The 22,601-nt window shown below is 53.4% G+C and overlaps 1 protein-coding gene and 1 long non-coding RNA gene across 7 annotated transcripts in view; both read right to left on the bottom strand.

The window, feature by feature from the left end:
- The window catches only part of CFAP100 (cilia and flagella associated protein 100), a 49,126-nt gene extending 35,303 nt beyond the window's left edge, over nt 1–13,823 (bottom strand). The window contains exons 1-3 of one of the 6 annotated variants that reach the window (XM_082414819.1): nt 13,633–13,823; nt 12,570–12,677; nt 5,328–5,405 (exon numbers count right to left, since the gene is read on the bottom strand). In XM_082414819.1, coding sequence (XP_082270945.1) covers nt 5,328–5,405; nt 12,570–12,618 — 127 coding nt within the window. In that variant the 5' untranslated portion in view covers nt 12,619–12,677; nt 13,633–13,823. Of the gene's footprint in view, nt 1–5,327; nt 5,406–12,569; nt 12,678–13,628 lie in introns of all 6 variants that reach the window. The other 5 variants (XM_082414821.1, XM_082414815.1, XM_082414818.1 and 2 more) reach the window with 5 other exon arrangements.
- A 1,810-nt stretch (nt 13,824–15,633) lies between these two features.
- LOC309638631 lies at nt 15,634–22,601 on the bottom strand. Its single transcript, XR_014251222.1, has 2 exons — nt 17,248–22,601; nt 15,634–15,939 (listed from the first exon to the last, which is right to left on the bottom strand). It is a non-coding gene; the product is annotated as an uncharacterized lncRNA (long non-coding RNA).

The raw sequence follows: 22,601 nt of genomic DNA, 5'->3' as shown, positions 1-22,601 counted from the left end.
AAATGGACAAGCTGGAAGAAACGGACAAATTCTTAGAAAGGTACAATCTTCCAAGGCTGCACCAGGAAGAAATAAAAAATATGAACAGACCAATCACAAGTAATGAAATTGAAACTGTGATTTAAAATCTTCCAAAAAACGAAGTCCAGGACCAGATGTCTTCACAGGAGAATTCTATCAAACATCTACAGAAAAGTTAACACCTATCCTTCTGAAACTCTTTCAAAAAATTGCAGAGGAAGAAACACTCCCAAGATCATTCCACGAGGCCACCATCACCCTGATACCAAAACCAGACAAAGATATCACAAAAAAAGAAAATTACAGACCAATATCACTGATGAACATGACACAAAAATCCTCAACAAAATACTAGCAAAAAGAATCCAACAACACATTAAAAGGATCATACACCATGATCAAGCGGGATTTATCCCAGGGATGCAAGGACTTTTTCAATATATGCAAATCAATCAGTGTGATACGCCATATTAACAAATTGAAGAATAAAAATCATATGATCATCTCAACAGATGTAGAAAAAGCTTTTGACAAAAAGCTACTAAAAAGCCATTTATGATAAAAACTCTCCAGAGAGTGCAAACAGAGGGAACCTACCTCAACATAATAAGGGCCATATATGACAAACCCACAGCTAACATCATACTCGATGGTGAAAAACTGAAAGCATTTCCTCTAAGATCAGGAACAAGACAAGGATGTCCACTCTCACCACTATTATTCAACATAGTTTTGAAAGGCCTAGCCACGGCAATCAGAGAAGAAAAAGAAATAAAAGGAATCCAAATTGGAAAAGAAGGAGTAAAACTGTCACTGTTTGCAAATGACATGATGCTATACATAGAAAATCCTAAAGATGCTACCAGAAAAACAGTGGAGCTCATCAATGAATTTGGTAAAGTTGCAGGATACAAAATTAATACACAGAAATCTCTTGCATTCCTATACACTAACAACAAAAGATCAGAAAGAGAAATCAAGAAAACAATCCCATTTACCATCGCATCAAAAAGAATAAAATACCTAGGAATAAACCTACCTAAGGAGGCAAAAGACCTGTACTCAGAAAACTATAAGATACTGATGAAAGAAATAAAAGATGACACAAACAGATGGAAAGCTATACCATGTTCTGGGATTGGAAGAATCAATATTGTGAAAATGACTCTACTACCCAAAGCAATCTACAGATTCAATGCAATCCCTATCAAATTATTAATAGCGTTTTTCACAGAATTAGAACAAAAAATTTTATAATTTGTATGGAAACACAAAAGACCACAAATAGCCAAAGCAATCTTGAGAAAGAAAAACGGAGCTAGAGGAATCAGGCTCCCTAAATTTAGAATATACTACAAAGCTACAGTCATCAAAACAGTATGGTACTGGCACAAAAACAGAAATATAGATCAGTGGAACAGGATAGAAAGCCCAGAGATAAACCTACACACATGCGGTCACCTAAACTATGACAGAGGAGGCAAGAATATACAATAGAGAAAAGACAGCCTCTTCAAGAAGTGGTGCTGGGGAAACTGGACAGCTGCAGGTTAAAGAATGAAATTAGAACACTCCCTAACACCATACACAAAAATAAACTCAAACTGGATTAAAGACCTAAAGGTAAGGCGGATACTATAAAACTCTTAGAGGAAAACACAGGCAGAACCCTCTTTGACATAAATCACAGCAATATCTTTTTCGATCCACCTCCTAGAGTAATAAAAATTAAAACAAAAATAAATTAATGGGACCTAATTAAAAGCTTTTGCACAGCAAAGGAAACCATAAACAAAACGAAAAAACAACCCTCAGAATGGGAGAAAATATTTGCAAACGAAGCGACCGACAAGGGATTAATCTCTAAAATATACAAACAGCTCATGCAGAGCAATATCAAAAAAAAAAAACCAACCAAAAAATGGACGGAAGATCTAAATTGACATTTCTCCAAAGAAGACATACAGATGGCGAACAAGCACATGAAAAGATGCTCAACATCACTAATCATTAGAGAAATACAAATCAAAAACTACCATGAGGTATCGCCTCACACCGGTCAGAATGGCCATCATCAAAAAATCTACAAACAATAAATGCTGGAGAGGGTGTGGAGAAAACAGAACCCTCCTACACTGTTGGTGGGAATGTATCAATAAATTGGTGCAGCCACTATGGAGAACAGTATGGAGGTTCCTCAAAAAACTAAAAATAGAGTTACCATATGACCCAGCAATCCCATGCCTGGGCATATATGTGGAGAAAACCATAATTCTAAAAGATATATGCACTCCAGTGTTCACTGCAGCACTACTTACAATAGCCAGGACATGGAAACAACCTAAATGTCCATTAACAGAGGAATGGGTAAAGAAGATGTGGTACATATATACAATGGAATATTACTCAACCATAAAAAGGAATGAAATAATGCTATTTGCAGCAACATGGATGCAACTAGAGATTGTCATACTGAGTGAAGTAAGTCAGATAGAAAAAGGCAAATATCATATATCGCTTATACGTGGAACCTAAAAACAGGGTACAAATGAACTTATCTACAAAACAGAAATAGAGCTACAGATGTAGAAAACAAAACATATGGTTACCAGCTGGTAAGGTGGGGGGAGGGATAAATTGGGAGATTGGGATTGACATATACACTCTACTACATATAAAATAGATAACTAATAAGGACCTACTGTATAGCACAGGGAACTATACTCAATACTCTGTAATGGCCTGTATGGGAAAAGAATCTAAAAGAGTGGATATATGTATATGTATAACTGATTCACTTTTCTGTACACCTAAAACCAGGACAACATTGTAAATCAACTATACTCCAGTAAAAATTTTAAAAAAAAAGAATGTTCGCAGCAGTATCATTTGGAGTAGCTAAAAACTGGAAACAACCTAAATGTTCACCTGTAGAAGAATACACACATTGCTGGCGTATGTACACAGCAGAATACGCACCACAACAGCGAAGGACTCCTGCTACGTGCATGTCAGATGTGATGCTGGAGAAAGAAGCTGGAAGCAAAAGAGCACAGGGTGTGATTTCACTTGCACAAGGGTCAAGAGCAGATAAGAGGATTCCATGGTGATAGCAGAACATGGGCTGTCCTTGGGGGAATGGATGGAAAAGTTCTAGACGGTGAATGGGGTGGAGGTTGGACACAAAATTGTACACATTTATCAAAACTTATCAAACTGCAGCCTTGAGATTTGTGCATTTCACTGTATATGAATGATACCTCAGTGAAGAAACAAAGACAAACCACAATGTGCACCCCTGACCCTTAATGTAACGTTCAGTTCAGTGCAAGCATCACGGGTAGAAGAAACTGTCGGGTGAATGGCTGGTGGGATGTGCGACGCAGGGTCAGGCTGTCACACCTGAACCCGCAGGTCACCGGGTGGCCCACCACGAGACAGCTGAAAGCACAGGGCCCACCCAGGAAGGAGTCTGCGGACACGGGAACGTGGATCCTATCAAGTATCCTGGGTTAACGTCCAGCCAAAGGAAATGCGCGGCCCAGAGAAACAGCTTCAGTGACACCACCAGGAAGCGAACAGACACGTTTTGTCTCGGGGACGTTCTATAGGATAATTAACGCCATTTCTCCACAAGCACAGAAAATGAAAGGACGTGGAAAGGGGCTCAGCTTGATTCAAAGAGACCGAAGATGCTCAGATCTCATCTGACTCCCGATTAGAGTAAGTGTTCTATGGGAAGACGTTTCTGAGACAATTGGGCAAATCTGACGATGGCCTGGTTAACTGCTTATGGGCTTGTAAGAAAAGATCCCTACGTTTGAAAAATGCACACTGCAGGGATGAAATGACGTGTCTGGAATTTACTTTAAAATATTCTGGCAAAATCTGCAGCAACGTGGATGCATCTAGAGATTATCACGGTAAGTGAAGTCAGAAAGAGAAAGGCAAATACCATATGATATCACTTATATGTGGAATCTAATATATGCCACAAATGAACCTCTCTACGAAACAGAAACGGACCACAGACATAGAGATCAGACTTGTGGTTGCCAAGGGGGAGGGAGTATGGGGGAGGGATGGACTGGGAGTTTGGGGTTAGTAGATGCAAACTATTATATATAGAATGGATAAACAACAAGGTCCTACTGTATAGCACAGAGAACTATATTCCATATCCTGGGATAAGCCACAGTGGAAAAGAATATTAAAAAAAAAATGTATATATGTGTATAACTGGGTCCTTTGCTGTAAAGCAGAAATTAACACAACATTGTAAATCAACTATACTTCAATAAAAAAATAAATTAAAAAAAAGTTAAATATTCTGGCAAAGACAAAAAAGAAAGAGAAAAAGGATAGATAAAGCAAATATGGCAAAATCTTGTCTGCTTCCAATCTGGCAATGAGCACACAAGTTCATTGGACTTCAGTCTCTACTTCTGGGCAGGTTTGGATTTTGATAACTAAAACAAAGAGGAAATGGGGTTGGGGCAGGGTAGACTGGGAAGCTTGGCCCCAGGGTGGGAGCTCGGCCTGGCAAGGGCAGGCTCAGGGAAAATGCTCACATCTGCACATCTCTGCAGAAGGATCAGACTGGCCTGTAAGGCCGAGTTGGGGGTGGGGACAGCAAAGGAACCAGGAAGGAGTCCAGGAAGCCAAGGCGTGGAGGACACAGCAGGGGCTCAGAGGATGAGGCACATGCAGCCAGCTGCCTCCCCTTCCTTCTCCTAACAGGTGGCAATCACGTGCCTCATTGAAAAGCTACACTTCTCAGACTCCCTTGCAGAGACTGATGGCCCCATAACCAATGGAGTGTAGGCAGAAACTGCTGGGTGGGGCTTCTGGGGAAGAGGTCTTCCCAAGATCTGAGTTAGCAGGTGGGCAATTTTGCCCTTCCCTTTGCTCCTTCTCCCTGTCTGGAATCAGATGTGATGGCTGGAGCTGCCACAGCCATTTTTTGACCATGTGACAACCTTGTGGTTGAAAGACCTGAAAATAAAGATGGTGGATCAGAAAGACTTGGGACCTGGTCACCTGGAAGATTTTGTAGAACTGCCGTTGGTGGAGCTCCTTGGAGCCCTGGTCTGCCTCCCACATTTCTCATTACAGGAGGAAAAATAAATCCTACTTTGTGGTTTATGTTCCTATTATTTCATGTTTCAGTAACCCAATTCCGAATGGAAACAGAAGCATTTCTCTCTGTCCTTCACACTAAAAACTAGGTCTGAAGGCATCTGGGGGCTGAGGGAGAGAGTCTGCCTCCCACCAAATGGGACTTCAACTCCCAGCTGCAGAATTACCTTTGGTTTTTTTCGCATGTTTCTTTTTTTCTTCAATGACTGAAGAAGAACTATTGTCCATGGATTCCAGGCTCTGCTCTGGGGAGACACAAAAGTGAGGGGCACAGCAAATGACTCATTGGCTTGGTACAGCTGTGAACACAGCGTGAGGCTGGGGAGACCCCAGATACTAGGGCTCCAGCCCCAGGGTCTCCACTACCAGCTGACCCTCAGTTTCCACATTGGAGAGGATTATGCTGACTTTGCTAGGAGGCTGTGAGAATTGTGCAAGAGAATGGCCACAAAAATTCCTAGCACACGAGCCTGGGGCACAGAAGGTGTCTTGTGCGTCCCCTTTGGCACCCCTCCCTTTGCTCCTAAGGGCAGAGCGGGACCGTTTTTCATGGAGGCCACGGGCCCTAAGCCTTTGATGCCCACCCAGCCAGCCCCGTGGCTGCGAGCCTCCCAGGGCTTCCGAGGGCTGCAGCGGAAGACGCGGAGAGCCCCTGCCCGCTGCTCTCTTGTCCGCTGACACCACAGCCCCAGCGGCAGGCGGGCAGCAAAGGGACTGCCTGGGGCCAAGGGGATGAGGAGGGGGAGAGGGACCTGCTGGTCTGTCGGGATGACGCTCCCACATCAGCACTGAATCCCCCAAAGCTCCTCTGCTCGCCTGGCATCCCCGGAAGGTCCTGCAGGCGCCTGCAGCTCAGCAAAATCGGTGCCTCAAGCTTTCCCCAGACCTGCCCCCGCGCCCCCTCCTGCTCCCCTCAGCACCTGCCCCTCACCAGCCTCCCGCTGCCCCCCAGGCCCTGCTTGACCCCCGAGGCCCAGCCCGCTGTGGGAGCTCCGTGCTCGTCCTCGACGTGCCCTTCCCGCCCCCGGGGCCCGTGCCCACACGCCCGCCCTTCCCACGCCCTGCCTCCGTCCGGCTTCTCCCCGGGGTCTCCGCCGCGCCTGCCAGGCCCGGCCGCCCTCTCTCCCGTGGGAGGACGGCAGCTCACACCGCCCGGCGCCTCCCCGGGCTCAGCTCCACACCGCTCGCCACGTCCAGTCCCCGAAGCTCGGGAGACCTGTGCTGCTCCTCAGGAACCGAGGAGACGAGACGCGAGAGTTGGGTGACCCCCGAGGCCGAGCGGGGACGTCACAGGCCCGACGCCCGCCGGCCCCGAAGCCCTGGGCAGTGCTGCCCTCTGGAAACGCCCGTGGCCCAGGTGCCACGAGAGGAAGGCGTGGATCTGCGCTTCCCGACGGGGCTGTGAATGGGGTCAGGCCCTCCCCATCGTTGGGCTGGGGCTCCACAGGGAGCCGGGCGAGACCCTCGAGGTAGGCAGGGGCTGCCCGGCGGCCCCCGGCTCCACTCTCCCCTCTGGCGGCGGCAGAGAGCGAGGGGTGCATTGCAGGCGTCCTCCCGCCACCCCCAGCGCCGCCCTGAGCTCTGCTTTCTGGGTGCTGTTCCGAGCGGCCAGCCTGGGTCCTGTGCCTGGCCCTCTGACCCGCCATCCCCCTTCTAGTTTATCCCACGCGTCTCCGTCGACTGCCGCGCCGGAGGGAAAAGCGAACGCCGGGAACGGAATGAGCCCTCAGCAGACAGAGAGAGGTGTGGTGAATGCTGGTGTCATTCCGTGGGCACAGGGCGTGGATGTGGGCGGTTAAATGGACGTGCACGTGGAGGGCGGCTGCCCAGATCAAGCCCCGGGCGGTGCTCGCTGAGCCGCTCTGCCTCGTCCCCTGCCCCTCGCACTTCAGCCACCCAGCCTCCCTGGGCGCCTCACACAGGACGAACGGTTCCTGCCCCAGGGCCTTTGCACAGAGGGGCTCCCCGACTCCCCCCACACCCGACAGTGTGAATTTGCTTCTCTCTCAGCTCCCGTCTTCCTCTCTGAAAGCACCCGAGTCACCTGTTGCTCCCTCTGCCTTCCACCCCTGAATCCCAACCTCACGAGGCTGGCTCGGTCCACAGCCGTCCTGGTACCCAGTGGAAGCCGTTGAGGAACTGGCACAAACGAAGGAGAACATGGAGGGGCGTGAATGTTCCCTCACAGCCCGCGGGTACAGGAAAGTCACGAGATGCCCACCCTTCCCCTGCAGGCAACTCCACCCCGGCCACCAGCTCCCCTGCCAGCCTGGGCTCACTGGGGCATGGGGGCAGCCAAAGCAGCCACGCCCACAGCCCAAGAGGAGGGAAGCGGGGAGCCCCTGCTAATGACGTGTCGCTGCTTGTTGTGTGCTCGTTGGCCATCTGTACCTCTTCTGTGGAGAAATGTCTATTAAGTTCTTTGCCCATTTTTTAACTGGGTTGTTTGTTTTTAGTCGTTGTTGAGTTTTAGGACTCTCTGTGTATTTTGGATATTAACCTCTCATCAAAGCTTTCCTTAAGTGTCTGGCTTCCAAAGCCAGGGAAGGGGCCCCGTTTCTAAATCCCCTGACAGACATGGCAGGGAAGTGATGCCAGCTTGTGGGGTTGAAATAATGACCAGCCTCTGTGTGGCCCCTCAGCAATGAAACACACAGCCCCAATTTGGGACGACAAGGTCCTTGTTGCCCACCCTGGCACCCACAGGCCACGGCGGGAACTCAGGCCACCCTCCCCGCTGCTCCGGGACTGCAGACGGGACCGGTAGCCCCTCCACCAAATGCCAAAGTTCACCAGAATCTCCCAGCCTCTTCATCTACTTCTCTCCCGGAAGCCGCGGAGCTCCTGGCTGGGGTTCTGACAAGTTCCTGCCTGCTCAATACTCGTTTGTGTGGAGAGAGTGACTCCCAGGTCTTCCTGCTGGGTCACCTCCCATGACAGATATTTTGTTCTTTTAGATGCCAGTGTGGATGGTACCGCCCCTTAATTTCCACGTTGGATGGTGCACTGCTGGTGTATAGAAACACTACTAATTTTTGAGTGTTCATCTTGTACCCTGCAATGTTGCTAAATTCATCTATTAGCACAAATAGCTTTCTTGGGGATTCTTGGGGATTCTCTACGTATAGGATCATTTCATCTGTGAACAGAGAGTTTCCCTTCTTCCTTTCCCATCTGAAGGCCTTTTACTTCTCTTCCTTGTCTAAATGCCCTGGTGAACCTGAGCACGGTGTTGAAAGGCAGTGATGAAAACTCCTGGTCTTTGGGGAAAGCGTGCAGCCTAACAGAATTTTACTGAAGGCTTTTTAGGTGCCTGGTTGTGGAGACGCCGCAGCATAAGAGGTACAGAGCAGTCCCTGCCCTCAGGGAGCCAACACTCTACCGGGGAGAGAGATAAACAAGGTAAGTAAGGAAAGGCCAGGCAGGTCGGGGTACGTGCTAAGGAGGCAATGAAGCAGGGCAAAGCGAGGAGGAGCGTGGGGAAGGTGCGGCCGCCCCATGATTGAACTGCACGCGGGGCTCACTGAGGGGGCTCACGCTGAATAAACTCCTGAAGGGAGCCCCAGGGGGAGGGCCTTCTGGGCAGGCGACCGTGCCCGGTCTGTCCCAGCAGCACAGGCGGCCAGTGGAGCGAACAGGACGAGCACGGAGAGGAGAGCTGCCTATCACTGGCCCCCAAACTCTCCGAGAGCAGGCGACGCCTCCGTGTCCTCGACCTCTGCACCCCAGCCTGGCACAGAGCAGCTGTGCTCACGCCTGGCCCGATCTTGCAGCTCCTCAGATTAAGGCTGGTTCACTTAAAACCAGGCTCCTAAACCGCCAAAGTAAACGACTGAAGCCGGCCCCCATGCCCAGGGTCAGCAGCGGCCGGGGAAGGCACGTGCACACGCGCTGGCAGAGCACGCAGGCCCGAGAGCGAGGCCTCAGCAGGAATGACACCGCCCAGCTGCCCCCTCCCCCCACCCACACGGGAAATACACTCGCCGCTCCAGGGACGGCCCCCAGGCCCCGCCCCCGCGAGGAGCCCCAGAGATGCGGGACCAGCTGCAGGCCACTGTCTCCCGGAAGGGGCTCTGCACTGGGGTCCTGCAGCCCTGCCCCCCCCCAGCCCCGACTGGGGAGCCTGGGGCCCACGCTGGCGTTGCCGGCCGCTCTGCCAGGCCAAGGTCCCACCAGGCGTCCTCTGCCCTCTATGCCAGGGCCAGGCCTTGCCCAGGGTCTCGAGGGAGCCATGGCCAGTGGCCCCCTGCCCAAGGGGGACAGAATGGCAACCCAGCGACAGAGTCGTAAAACCCAGACACTGGGCCGTGTCCTGCTCAAACCCTCCCTGTCATCCCCACGGAGCCCAGCAGTTCCCCTACGCCCACAAGGCCCTACACGCTGGTCCACACTGGCCTCCTGTCTCTTCCGCCAGCCCTCATGCTCATTCCCCCGTCAGGGCCTCTGCTGGGCTCGCCCACTGCCTAGGACACCCTTCCGCGCGTTCATCCTTCAGGACAGTGACCCACAGGTGTCGAATGTCGCTTCCTCCCAGAGGCCTCCCCACCCCCTCGGCTGCTGCAGATATAGAATGATCCCCGATTCCCAGCGTCTGCGTCCCTCGCCCCAACCTCAGTCCCAGGACGGGCAACTCCATCGGCGCTACTCACCTCTGAGTCCCCAGGGCCTAGGACCCATGCCCACACGCAGCCGGCACTTACTGAGCACATGCGAACGAGGAACAAACCCAGAGCTCACTCCCCCCGTGTTCCATCCCAGCTAAGTCCTTGCCCACGCCCCCGGCCACCCCTCGTCCAGCAGCCTGCAGCATCTCGACCAACTCTGGCCCCGCGCATGCAGACGGCAGCCCAGGCCCTGGAGGACGGGCGGTGGGCGTGCTAACAGCAACGGCGCAGACACTGCACAAGCAACATAGATGCGCCTACTGTTGACAGAGCTGCACGTGTGCCCAGCCCTCCCCCCACGGCAGCCCTCGGGAAGACAGGCTGCTCCTACTGCACAGATGAGGCAGCTGAGGCTGACCGAGGTGACCCGAGCAAACAGGTGTGTCGGACTCCAGTGCCCCTGCCCGCGGCCTCTGGCTGCGGCTGGGGTCCAGACGCCCCATCTGCACCTGGCCCAGACTCGGAGCTCAGTGTCCCCAAGCCCCTCCCCCCCAGAGGGCTCAGAGTCTTCCCGGTCCCCACCGTGGTCGCCAGCTCCTGTGGCTGAACCCAGGATGCCAGGCTCAGCAGTCTTCCTGGCTTGAGCCCCAGTCGACACACCCTCACCCAGGTCGACTTCCCTCACCCGCCTTGCTCAACACCCCTGCCCAGCCCGGCCTGCCGATGCCCTGGGTCTGTCGGCTTGGCCGTGCCGGCCTGGCCTGGTTCCCTCCCTAATGCACAGACCCTCAACCCAGACCAGGCCACCCAGCTCAGGGAGGCCTCCTGTTTGCTTGTCACCTCCACGGGACGATCACAGAATCAGATGAGGGTCACAGGGTGCCCGCCATCTAACCAGCCCCTGGTACCATAGAGTCAATCAGCATAGTTTATAAAGCTTTCAATTGTCTTATGAGAGCGCCACTGTGCTGCAATGTTTTCGGTGTGTGCACTTAATTTATCTGTAAACATTGCAAAGCTATCTTTTTTTTTTTTTTTTGGTAACGCCACTTCAGCCTTCATTTTTCAATTTACTACGGAGCAGAGTAAGTGAGAGAGGCAGAACACACGGTGTAAAAGCTCGACCGCTGCTGACAGCAGCCCACCGACAGCGAACTGGTTAAAGAATTATGCTACCTGCACACGTGGGGTCGCTATTTGCTGCAAGCACTGAAGGTGTAAGGGAGCTCGACGTTGTGATAAGGCACAGTCTCCACGACGCCTGGGTTAACGGGAAGCAAGGCCCAGGGAGCGTCGCTGCTGTGTGGCCGTTTGTGTGAGAAAGGACAGGCCGTCTCTGTGTGCATTTGCTTGCATGTGCACAAGGCGTGAGCGTGGCGGATGTCACGCGTGGAAGGAGACAGAGACATGGCAGCCGCCACGTCGGGAGGCAGGTGGGGCTTTTCACAAGGGGGGGGCTATCGACACACTTTTGAATCCGAACCACAGGAAAATTAAACCAAAAGCTGAAGGCATGCACAGCGCGCAGCGGACATGTTGCCCCTCCCGCCCCCTCAGCCCCGGCGGCCTCTCACGTGCCCCTCAGTGGGAGCACCTGGCCACACACGTGTGCCTCCAGAGGGGGAGGGGCTTCACACGGGGTCCGGCGCTGCGGAAAGCCGAGAGCCCCACCTCCACGGCGGCACCTTCCTCAAAGCCTGTTTTGGGGTGTGTGGTGGCCCCCAAGCTGTAAGCTTATTCAGCTTTCTGCTTTCCGGAGAACTGCTTGTCTCTTTCTTGGTATGCACTCCTGACGCTGCGGTATTGAGCGTAAAAAAGGAAAATGGCTTGCGGCCAGTTTCATTCCAGGTGCCTGCTCTGGATCTAAGAGCCCCTGGTTGTTCCCCAGAAGAAGGACGTGCTGCCCTGAGGAGGAAGTCTGTATCTCCAAAGAATGGCCCATAAGGCATGCTGACGCATAGATAGTGGCGCATAGATAGTGGCGACAGAATTATGTGGAAATACAAGGTTTACTGATTTATTGTCTAATATTCGTTCCGTACTAAACCTATATATACATTCATGCTCTTTGAATAAACTTGCCTTGCAACCATCAGTTGTCTTGGCCCTTCTGACCCCATACTGGTGCTTTTCAGTTCCTTACCCCTCACCGCCAGGAACTTCTAGCTTTCTGCAGCCGGTCTGCGGCAGGGGTGCATTGTGCCCCCCCAAAATGAATGCTTTTGAATATCTGAAATCCTAACTCTCATGACCTCACAATGTGAGCCTGTTCAGAAACAGGGTGGCTGCAGCTGTAACTAAGACGAGGTCATGCTGGGCTAGTGCGGGTGCCTAATACCATATGACTCCCGTCCTCAAGAAAAAGGGGAAATTTGGAACACACACACGTAGAACGCCAAGTGAAGATGAAGGTACACACCGAGCTGATGCTTCTACAAGCCCAAGAACCCCAAAGATCGCCAGCAAACCCCCAGAAGCTGGGAGACAGCATAGGACAGAGTCGCCCCCTCACGGCCGCAGAAAGGAACCAGCCCTGCCCACGACACCTTGATTATGGACTTCTGGGCCCCAGAACTGTGAAAAGACACACTTCTGTTATTTAAGCCCCCGGCCTGGGGCGGGGCTTTGTTACAGCGGCCCTAGGAAATAAAACATGCAGTTTCTAGGGAACCTGGCAAACCCGTGATTTCTGGTTCACGGCCTGATTTAGAATCACTGTGGCCCTTGATTACATCTAGACCTCACCGCCCAGGCCCCCAAGGCTGCCTTTGACGCTGAGAGAGTCCACCCCAGCCCAGAACTTACTGTTGAAACTTATGCCCTTGGAGACCACAGGAGGCAGGACCTTGGACATCCGGGCGAAGGAGGAAGCGCTCACCGAGAAGCTTGCCACTGGGTAAAGCAGAATCCAACCTGGGGAGAGAGACGCGGCCTGAGCCAGCTGGGCCCGCCCCCAGCCCCCGCCCCACGCGAGGGTTGGCTGAGAACAGCAGCGCTCGCTGAGGGCGCGCCACGAGGCCCACACCTGCAGCCCCTCGCGTTCCGACCTCGCTCCCCTCCTTGGCTCGGTTCCAGCCGCCCTACCTAGTCTTTCTGTTTCCAGATCAGGCCTCCCCCACACCCAGACCTGAGCTCAAGCTCACCGCTCCGGAGAAGCATCTTCTCAACACCCCATCCACTCCCATTTGACCAATTACCAATATTTGATTTACCCCTTTAACAATCAGTTGATTGCCTATCTATCTCCCCCTAGAACGTAAGATCCATGAGGACGGGGTGAGGCACTGATTCGTGGCTCATCAAGCGTCTGGCCCCGCCACGGCGCTTCTTAACTATATACTGAACGAGTGTGCGTTTTGCAGAGGCGGAGGCAAAGCAGCAAGCTGTCCAAAGTCACACAGCCAGGAAGGGCCCAGGCTGGGACTCCAGCCCAAGATTCCTTGACTCCAAAGCTTGCACCCTTCCAGCCACATTCCGGCTGCAGCCTCCACGAAAGGAACCGTGTACTCGGGCAAGGCGGGGCCCCCCACACCCCCGTCTGGGCCGTCGGGCCTACGGCAAGGGTGCCCGGGCCTGGAGGCAAGAAGGGTGGCCAGAGGGCTGGGTATGTGATAAGGCCAGTAAAGTACGGGCAAGGAAGGGGGAGAGCGTTGCAACGGGGGCTTGGACGGGCGCCCGAGGTGTCCGCCTCCGACCCCGCGCGCCCCCAGCCCCCCCCCCCGCACACACTCCGCCCCGACCCCGCGCGCCCCCGCCACCGCCCCCGCACACACTCCGCCCCGACCCCGCGCGCCCCCGGACCCCCCCACCCCGCACACACTCCCCCCCGACCCCGCGCGCCCCCAGCCCGGGTCCAGCACGCACTCACGGGCTCCGCACGGCCGCCCTCGCTCCGAAGCCTCTGCGCACCTGGTCTCGGCTCCCCGAGCCCTGGCCTTCGGTTTACGTCGCCATGGCAACCATTCTCCCGGCAGGCGGGGCTGTGACGTCACAAAGGCTGCGGGGGCCCTGCTGCCCACGAGCCGCACGGGGGCTGCGCAGCTCAGAGGAAGCGCTGGGCCCAGGTTACTTTCCTTTCTCGGTCTTCACCATTCCGCCCCCCTTCTGCTCATTTTCCTTCATTCTCTGATTCATTTTTTCACCGTGCACCAGGTTGCTCGTGGTACAAAAATATACCTGGTCCTTCCTGCGGAGTGGACCTCTCTTTCTAGAGGGGCGGCTCTTAAAAGTGTGGTACCGGGCGGCAGCATCACACATGCTGGGAACTCGTTAGAAAAGCAGATGTTCTGCCGGACCGAAGCAGAAGCTATGGGGGCGGCGGGGCCCGGCAATCTGGGCTGTAACAAGCCCTCCAGGAGGTGATTGTGGTGCTGGCTCAGGTTGGAGAACCACCGCTCCAGAGGGTGCATGAGACATAAAATAAAGGCAGAGTGACAAATCTGTCAGTAAAAAGAGGGAGGGATCCCGGTTAAATCGCCCAGATTCACCAGCTGTTGTGGCCACGGGCACCAGGGTCTGCCCTCTGCCTTCCCGGCTGAAGGCGCCCTTTCCCCCCAAAACAGCAGGAGGCCCCTCCTTGAGATTTGACCGTGGCCACCATTTCTGCCCACGCATCTCGGGGATTTATAGACTGACAAGGGCATGTAGGGCCCTCTGGGGTCCTCTGGACAGTCTGCAGGCCAGTACTGTAGTGCCATTGAGAGTCCCAGCGGCTCCTGGGTCTGCCCAAGGCAGGATGAGTGGGTGGGGAGACCAGTTCCACGAGTGGGAGGGGGGGAACCCGCCGGTGGAAGGAGCGAGAATCCCTGGATCACCCCTGGAGGAGTGGGACCCAACAGGCAGTAACCACAGTGTTCTTCGTACCAGGCAGGAAGGAAGTTCTATTGTGTTAAGCCACACATGGGACTTGTGTGTGTGTGTGCACACTCACATATGTATGGGGGAGTATATGTTACAGCAGCTGGTGTCGGATGCCCTGAGCAGACAAGCGTCTCCCCCCCACCCAGGACTCTCACAGCCCTACTGTTCCAGCCGCCGCCTGACTCTGCAGCCCGGCCTCCCTCCTAGCTGTCAGAGCCACGGAAGAAAGAGCTGGCCACTGAGTTTGGGGTCCAGAAGCCACAACAGGCTCTGTTAACCAGCGACTGAGCTAGCAGAGCACAGGGTTCTGCGAGGGTTCATCTCAAGCAACCCCTGTTCTAAGGAGACTTTAGGAATCTGGAAAATAGGCAACCCGAAAGGAGAAAAGCCAGTCCCTTGTTAACAACACGTGAGCTTATTTTCCCCCTTGAAGAAGGTGTGGCAGTCAGAGCTCTTGGGAACAGAAACAGAAATCAACAGGAGCCAGTTAAAGGGGAAAAGGGCAGGGGGGCTCCCCGAATCTGCAGGGGGTGGGAGCCAGGCTGAGAGATGGTGTGACCAGGAGCGAGCCCAAAGCCGGCTGCAGGTGTGTCCTGGGGGAGGCCCCTTGGCTGTGATGGAGGTCCTGTTGTGTGATTCTGATCTTCAGAACCTGGGTCACCTGCCCACGCTTCATGTCTCATAGGCAGGAGCCTAAGGGTCCCACCTCCACCCTGACTGCAAGAGAGGTGGGAGAGAGAGCTTCTAAGGTGGGAAGTGGGGACTCCTAAGATGGGGGCCCGCAGCCCAGGAAGGGTGTCAGAGGTACAGGTGGTCCAGCCTGAGGACAGGAGCTGGTGTGTTTCCATGGCGCCAGGTCTCAGGTCACTCCCGCAAAACCGACTCTGTGCCTATGCTTCTATTCACCCCTTTCCTTGGAATGACCTTTATTCTCCTGTCAAACTCCTACTGTTACCAAACTCAGGTTCAGCTGCTTGCCGCTCAAGAATCCAATACTGAGAGACAAGTGTTGGGTAAAAGGAAAGACGGCTTTATTGAGGAAGCCGGCAATCCTGGGGAGATGGTGGACTCACGTCCCAAGGAACCAGCTCCCCACTCCCCAGGTTTTGCTCGGAGATTCTATAGGGAAAAGAGGAAGGGGCTACGTGCTGAGGAGAGGGCTGTGGGGGCGTGGTCAGCTCGTGGACATCCTTCTGATTGGCTGGTGGTGAGGTAACCGGGAGTCGGCATCATCCACCTTCTGGTTCCAGCTGGTCTGCGTCTACCTGCTTGTGGGCAGCAGTTAACTTCTTCCACCTGGTGGGGGCTTCAGTATCTGCAAAACAGCCCAAGGGACATGGCTCAGAATAGTATCTATAGCCCTTGAGGAGGAACTAAAAGTCCCTGACTTTGTTTAATGGCTAAACCATCATTGTTTTGTCTTGCTTGACTGTTTTCCTTTCTTTCCGCATTTTCTCATTTCTCTGATTAAATATATTCTTTGGGTAAAGTTTTTGTACAGACAAGAGGCAGGTGGAGGACATGGGGAGGGGGGTGTTGTCCCAGGAAGCCCCTACAGGGTCCTGCTCGCTAACACTACATTTCTCAAGACTCAATTCGGGGCTGGCCTCCTAGCAGGCATCCCTGGAACAGAGCATTTTGCTGCTCTGTGCAGTCACGGCCTGCGTCCTGCGGGGCCATCAGCCCACAGGCCCTAGCCCTGCCTCCTCTGGATCCTGGGTGGGTCCAGCGGGGGAGAGATTGGGGGGCAGGAGACGTGGTGGAGCCAAAGCATCTGTCCCCTCCCTCACCATTCATTCCCATTTTGGTATCTAGTTACTTCCATCACGTGTGTGACAAATTCCCTGTATTAAATTCCCTCTCTATGAAACCCCCGAGGGCTTCTGTTTTCTGAGTCACACCTATTTGACAGGGGCAGGAGAACTTGCTGGCCAAGGGGACAGGCTGTGGCATCAGTCCAGGCTGGGTCCACGTCCCAGCTCTGACCCTCACTGGCTGTGTGACCTTGGGCAGGTTACTTTAGTGCTCTGGGTCTCAGATTCTCCACCTAAAAAGTGGGAACAATAACAATGGCCTGGGAGGGATGTTGTATGTTAGCACAGAACCAGCACCCAGTTGGGCCTCAGAAATGCTAGTCTGCCTGTATCATAGTGTGGTCTGGGGGTGTGTCTGACTGCAGAGGTCTACAGGGCATCCCAGCAGAGTGGCCGAGATCTCCATGAGGAAGCCGAGGGTCAGAGACTTTAAGCTGTTTGCCCGAGACCACAGCCCATAAGAGGCAGAGCTGGGATTCAAACCCAGGCCGTGTGACTCCACAGCCCAGCCCACTAATGCCACCCAAGCCTCTTCCCGCCTGCCTGGCGAGAGATGGTGCTCAGGCAGCCGGGGAGGGCCAGGTCGCGGGCCTGCGGCTGGGGATGGGCTCTGTGGGGTGCTCAGCCAGAAAGTGTCCCTTCCCGGCCCCACCTGTGCTTGTCGGCCTCGGGGCGCCTGACATCTGGGCCCACGTGACTCAAGCGGACCTCAGAACCCCTCTCCCAGGTGTGGCACAGCTCCTGCAGTAAACAGATGTGGACCACACGGGACACATCCATTGATGCCCCTTGGGTGTCTGTAGGCTTACAGTGGCAGCAGGAAGGAGTAGCCGTGCAGCCAGCAGAGACACAGGAGGATTCTCGGTGACCATGGCGGTCAGACGCCTGACTGCCCGGGCCTCTTGCATCTGGATTTCCTTTTCTTCCTCCTTCAGTCTCAGAGGCTGCAGGATGCGGAGAGAGTCTACCCCGCGGTGAGCCGGGGTGTTGGTGGGCCATATGGCCCATGTGTGCTGCTACCACTTCACCCGCCATTAAGCTCCAGTCCAGCTGAGGTCTACACTACTCCCGTCTGCCGGACCAGGGGAAGCTGCCAGGTCCCGGAAGTGAGTCTGAAGCAGTATCCCACCTCCCCTCAGGGCCCCCTCCCCACCCCAGTGCCCTCACGTGCCCGTGCAGTGCCCTGGCCTGGCATGCTTTTTATGTCCCTGTCATCAGACTGCTTTCCTGACAGCTCAGATGGACAGATAATTTGATTGGCGTCTGGGGAGAAAGCGGGGTGACTTTTGGCATCCACGTTTGGCTACAGTACAAGAGAAAGAGTGTTAAGTGAGCTGGAAGGAAAGTCTTGGAGCCCGGAGTAAGATGTGTTGGCTTGAATCATCAGGGGAGGCGTCCCGGGGTGACGTCACTGGGAGCTGGTTAAAGGATGCATAGGGTCCACATGGGGCATTGGAGGAGCGGGGAAGACTGTGGAGCTCGGAGCAGCAGTAACCCTCTGAGGCTGGGGTGCAGAGAGTGTGGCGGTAAAGGCAGTGGTGGGGGCGCGGAGGCCGGCGGGGGCCCCAGGAGAAGGTAGGCAGCTGCCCGCCAGGTCACGGAGGGCTGGACTGTTGTTCCTGCCGTGATTGGGGTCTTTCCTCACTCCCCAGGGACACAAAGAAGGCAAAGCACGATCCGATTTGCTTCAAGGAAAGGAGGCCGATGCATGTAGGTGTGGGTAGAGCCCAGGTGGGCAAAGCAGGAGACGGGCGGAGCGGCGGGGCCGCGCTGTCCGAATCCACCGCGGGGTGTCGCCCTGCACCAGTTTGAGTGCCGGGCCCTGGTGAATGCCCTTTCTGCCCAAGGGGACTTAACAGGAGAAGAACCTTTTGTGCCAGGCAGCGGTGAAAGGTTCCCGGGTGACGCAGGCTGGTAAACAAGCTGCCCCGAGAGCCCGCGTCAGGCGCAAACGGCGACCTTGTCGGCGGGCGAGGGCGCGTCCCGCGGCTTTGCTCTCAGGCTGGCGGTGGGCGTGGGGCGGGGGTCCCGCTCGGCGTCCTGCGCGCCCGCGGACGAGGACGCGGCCGCCTCCGGGCACCGCGTCCCGCTGGGGACCCCAGGCACCCTCCTGGATTGCTGCAGACAGCCGCAGGCAGATGCTGGAGGAGGTGCGGGGGACATCAAGGTCTGGGCAGCCCCTGCGCCCATATGCGACCACCCTCCCCCTCCAGTTTAAACCTTGCTGGGAAATCTGCAGCCTGCCTCAAACTCCAGCACCGCCGCAGCCTGAGCGCCATCGGAAACTTCATTTATTCGGAATCCTGTTTCAGGCTCACGTCCTCCCCAAACACTACCCCGAGGCGTTTTTACCCCAACTCTGCTGGGCCTTTTAGTGAAAACCTCATTTCTAACCCCCAAACCCCCAAATGAAACCTAACCCAACCCGGATGTGACCAACTCCAAACCCAACCCTGGGCTCACAGACATTTTAAACCACTGAATAAACAGACAAGAAATGCACAAATATGTTATGGGTGTAAAAATCCCAGTGACACCAATGAAGGGGGTCAGGCGTGGATGGTCAGGGGTCCACCACACCCCCATCTCTTCAGAACCCTCGGCTTTGCAGGGGGCGTCCATCCTTTGGGGAATGGGATCCTCCCACCCCCACTTTCGCGGGACTTGCTTTTCAGACGAAGCTGTCGCCAGGCAGCCTGTGGAGAGCTTGCCCGATTCGAGGTGCCTGGCCTGGCACGTGGTGGCCACTCGCGTTTGTGTGGAACGGCCGGCCCACCGGAGATCCGTGCACCCCCTCCGAGTTCTCTCCAGAACCCTCTATTATCAGCAAGTGCTGTCCCTGTACGGAAATGTGTAAGGAGTGCTGGGCTCACTTCAAATCCAGATCGGTGCTGCCAGGTTGCCCTTTGGTTGTATTCTTTTGTTTTGTTCTGTTCTTTTTTTGCCTGTGCCAATTTCACTTCCACCGATGTCGCTGGGAAGTGTTAGCTTCTTCAACATTTACCGACGCTGAGTATTATCAGTCTTTCTCATTTTTTGCCCATTTGATGGGAAGAAAAATCCCAAATATCATTTTAACATGCATTTCTCAAGGACCTATCTGCAATCTCTCCAACAACTGTTTATTAAGTGTTCAACAAATATTTCTTTATACCATACAATAAAAATCAGCACTTCCTTGCCCACTTCTCAAATTCTCTGGCTGCTTCCTCTGGTTTATTTCTCCCTATTCCTAAACAATCTGTTTAAGCTTTGATTTCTCAGTTTATCAGTTTTAGATACGTGTCAGTGACTCCCCACACTTGATTCAGGCTTTGGGAGTCAGTCTTTTCCGATTTATGACTAGATCAGTGCGGTTCCCTTGTGAGACATTACATCCTTGTCTCTTCTCCCTGAAATTAAATCCTCCATTTTCCCCCTTCTTTATTTGTCCACTTTTTGAATTGTGAAATATATAAATTATACAGAAGACTGTGTAAAATATATGTACAATTCAAAGAATAACAATTTTAAAAAGGAACAAATACCCAGGTTAAGAGCCAGACTGTTGCCAGTTCCTTAGAAATCCCTGCTGGCCCCATCCTGACTTTTGGTCTGTGCTCCTCCTGGCTTTGTAGTTTTGTCACCCACTTTTGTATTCTGAGAGAGTTTGTTGAGTCTTCCCTGGCACGTGGTGGGTGAACTTTGTGGAAACGGAAGCATTTGTCCTTATTCTTGGGGGATGAGCTTTCTCGCTCAGCACTGGGAAGAGTTATGTCCACGTGCCTGTGGCTCACCCACGTCCATTGCCACGTAGCAGCATTTCATCGTATGAACACAGCACGATTTACTGATCTATTTTACCACCGATGACATTAGTGGTTTTTTGTTGTTGTTGTTGTTGTTGTTTTGGCCACTCCTCGGGGCATGCGGGATCTTAGTTCCCCAACCAGGGATCGAACCTGTGCCCCCTGCAGTGGAAGCGCGGAAGCTTAACCACTGGACCGCCAGGGAAGTCCCTGCCGATCACATTTGGATTCTGCGCAGTTTTTTCTTGTACAAACGATACTCCAAAAACCAATCTTGTACATGCCACCTGATGCACAGATACGGGTGGAGCTGCTTGGTCCGAAGAAGGGTGTGCATTCTGCTTAACTGGCTGACACTAGACTTTCCCACAGTGGTGGTGCCAGTTTACACTCCAGCAGCGGGGATTCTACGTTCCCTGTGATCTGCTGCCTTGCCAACACTCTGAATTGTCATTTTTGCCCTCAGATGGGAGTCCCGTCTCAGTGTGCGCTTAGTTTGCACGTCCCCGCGGCCGAGGGTGGTGGGTGGAACCCCTTTCCCTCTGCTTCTTGGCGCTCAGCCTCCCTGTTCTGTGGAGCGTTTCTGGAAGTCGTTGCGCATTTTCCTGTGGAGTTGCTGTCTTTTCCTGTCAATTTGCAGGAGTCCTTAGGTACTATAGACACTCATCCCTGGTCCGACATATGTGTCACAAATATCTTCATTTTCTAAAGACTTTACAGATGTGCTCGTCACATTTTTGTCTTTAATCCACCTGGAAACTACTTTTGTGTATAGTGTGAATCAGAGGCTCACTTTCACTTTTCCCCTGTTTGGCTAGCGGATTACTGCAGTACCATATACTAAGGTCTATGCTTTCCTCTATCTGCACTTTGATCGTGGCCATATATGAAGTATCTGTACATACCCTGTGTCCAGGCCCCATTTTATTCAGTTGGTCCCTTTATCATCTGTTTGATTCTATATGTCATGATCACTCATCATTACAACAGCTCTAAATATCACTCCCTAATGGACAGACACACAGGCAATTCCATCAGTGCCTTAGGTGTGTGTGATTTCTTGCATAGATCCCTCCTGGGACCGCCCGCCCTGCTGCTCTTACCTTGACTGGCTGATTTCTTGGCCTCCTGGTTGGTTGTCACATTAGGACTTCCCTTCCTTCTTCCTTGCAAGAAAGTGTCTCCTGCTCCCTGGGTCTACTTTCTTGTTTTGGTGGAGCATTCTTCTAGTGGCTTTCTGAGAGAGTCATGGGAGGAAAATTTTAGAGAGCTTACATTTCCAGACAGTCACCTGCTTGATAGTTTGGCTGGGTACAGAATTCTAGGTAGGAGTAATTTTTCTCCTGGGATGTTGAACGCATTTTGCAGCCCCTTGTGACAGATGATATTTTCCAAAAATAGAGCAGTATGTCCAGTCCCGAACGCTCATCCATAACCTTGCTACTCTTTAGCAGGACACCCTAGAACCTCAGCAGGTCCTCAGACAGCCCTGACGAACAGAAGTCGACAGAAGTCAGGTGGTGTGACTTTCCAGGCTAGGTCGTGAAAGATGATAGGGCTTCCTCCGGACTCTCGCTCCTGGACTCTCAGCCCCGTAAATCAGCTTCCTTGATGTGAGGAAGCCCTGGCCACGTGGAGAGGCCACGTGTGGGTGTCCTGGCTGGTAACCCCAGCTAAGGTGTCAGCCCAGAATTAGCATCAATCCCAGACTCGAGTGACCAATCTTTCAGATAATTTCAGGTTCCAGACTTCAAATCACCCAGCTGATGCCAAGTGGAGCAGAAGTGTACCGTCCACACTGAGCCTACTTAGACTGAAGCTTTAAGGGCAAAATAACGATTGTCATTGTTTTTCTTTTAATAAATAAATTTATTTATTTATTTATTTATGGCTGCGTTGGGTCTTCGTTGCTGCGTGCAGGCTTTCTCTAGTTGCAGTGAACGGGGGCTACTCTCCGTTGTGGTGCGCAGGCTTCTCATTGAGGTGGCTTCTCTTGTTGCGGAGCATGGGCTCTAGGTTACGCGGGCTTCAGGAGTTGGGGCACGCGGGCTCAGAAGTTGTGGCGCACGGGCTCGGTTGCTCCGCGGCATGTGGGATCTTCCCGGACCAGGGCTCGAACCCGTGTCCCCTGCATTGGCAGGTGGATTCTTAACCACTGCACCACCAGGGAAGCCCCCGCTGTCATTGCTTTGAGCCAGTCAGTTGTGGGGTATTTGTTATGTAGCCTGTGTGACCGGAATGCCCCTCTTCATGCCAGCTACTGGCTAAGCAGACTTGAGGACATGACGGTGAGCCCTGCACCTGAGAACATGATCTAGTCAATCAATTTAAATAAATTTTAAAACACTGTAACAGAAGGTGAGCATCCCACATGT

Source organism: Balaenoptera physalus, assembly GCF_965194825.1.
Source record: "Balaenoptera physalus genome assembly, chromosome: 11".
Lineage (NCBI taxonomy): Eukaryota > Metazoa > Chordata > Mammalia > Artiodactyla > Balaenopteridae > Balaenoptera > Balaenoptera physalus.
This window is presented reverse-complemented; position numbering and strand designations above follow the sequence as displayed.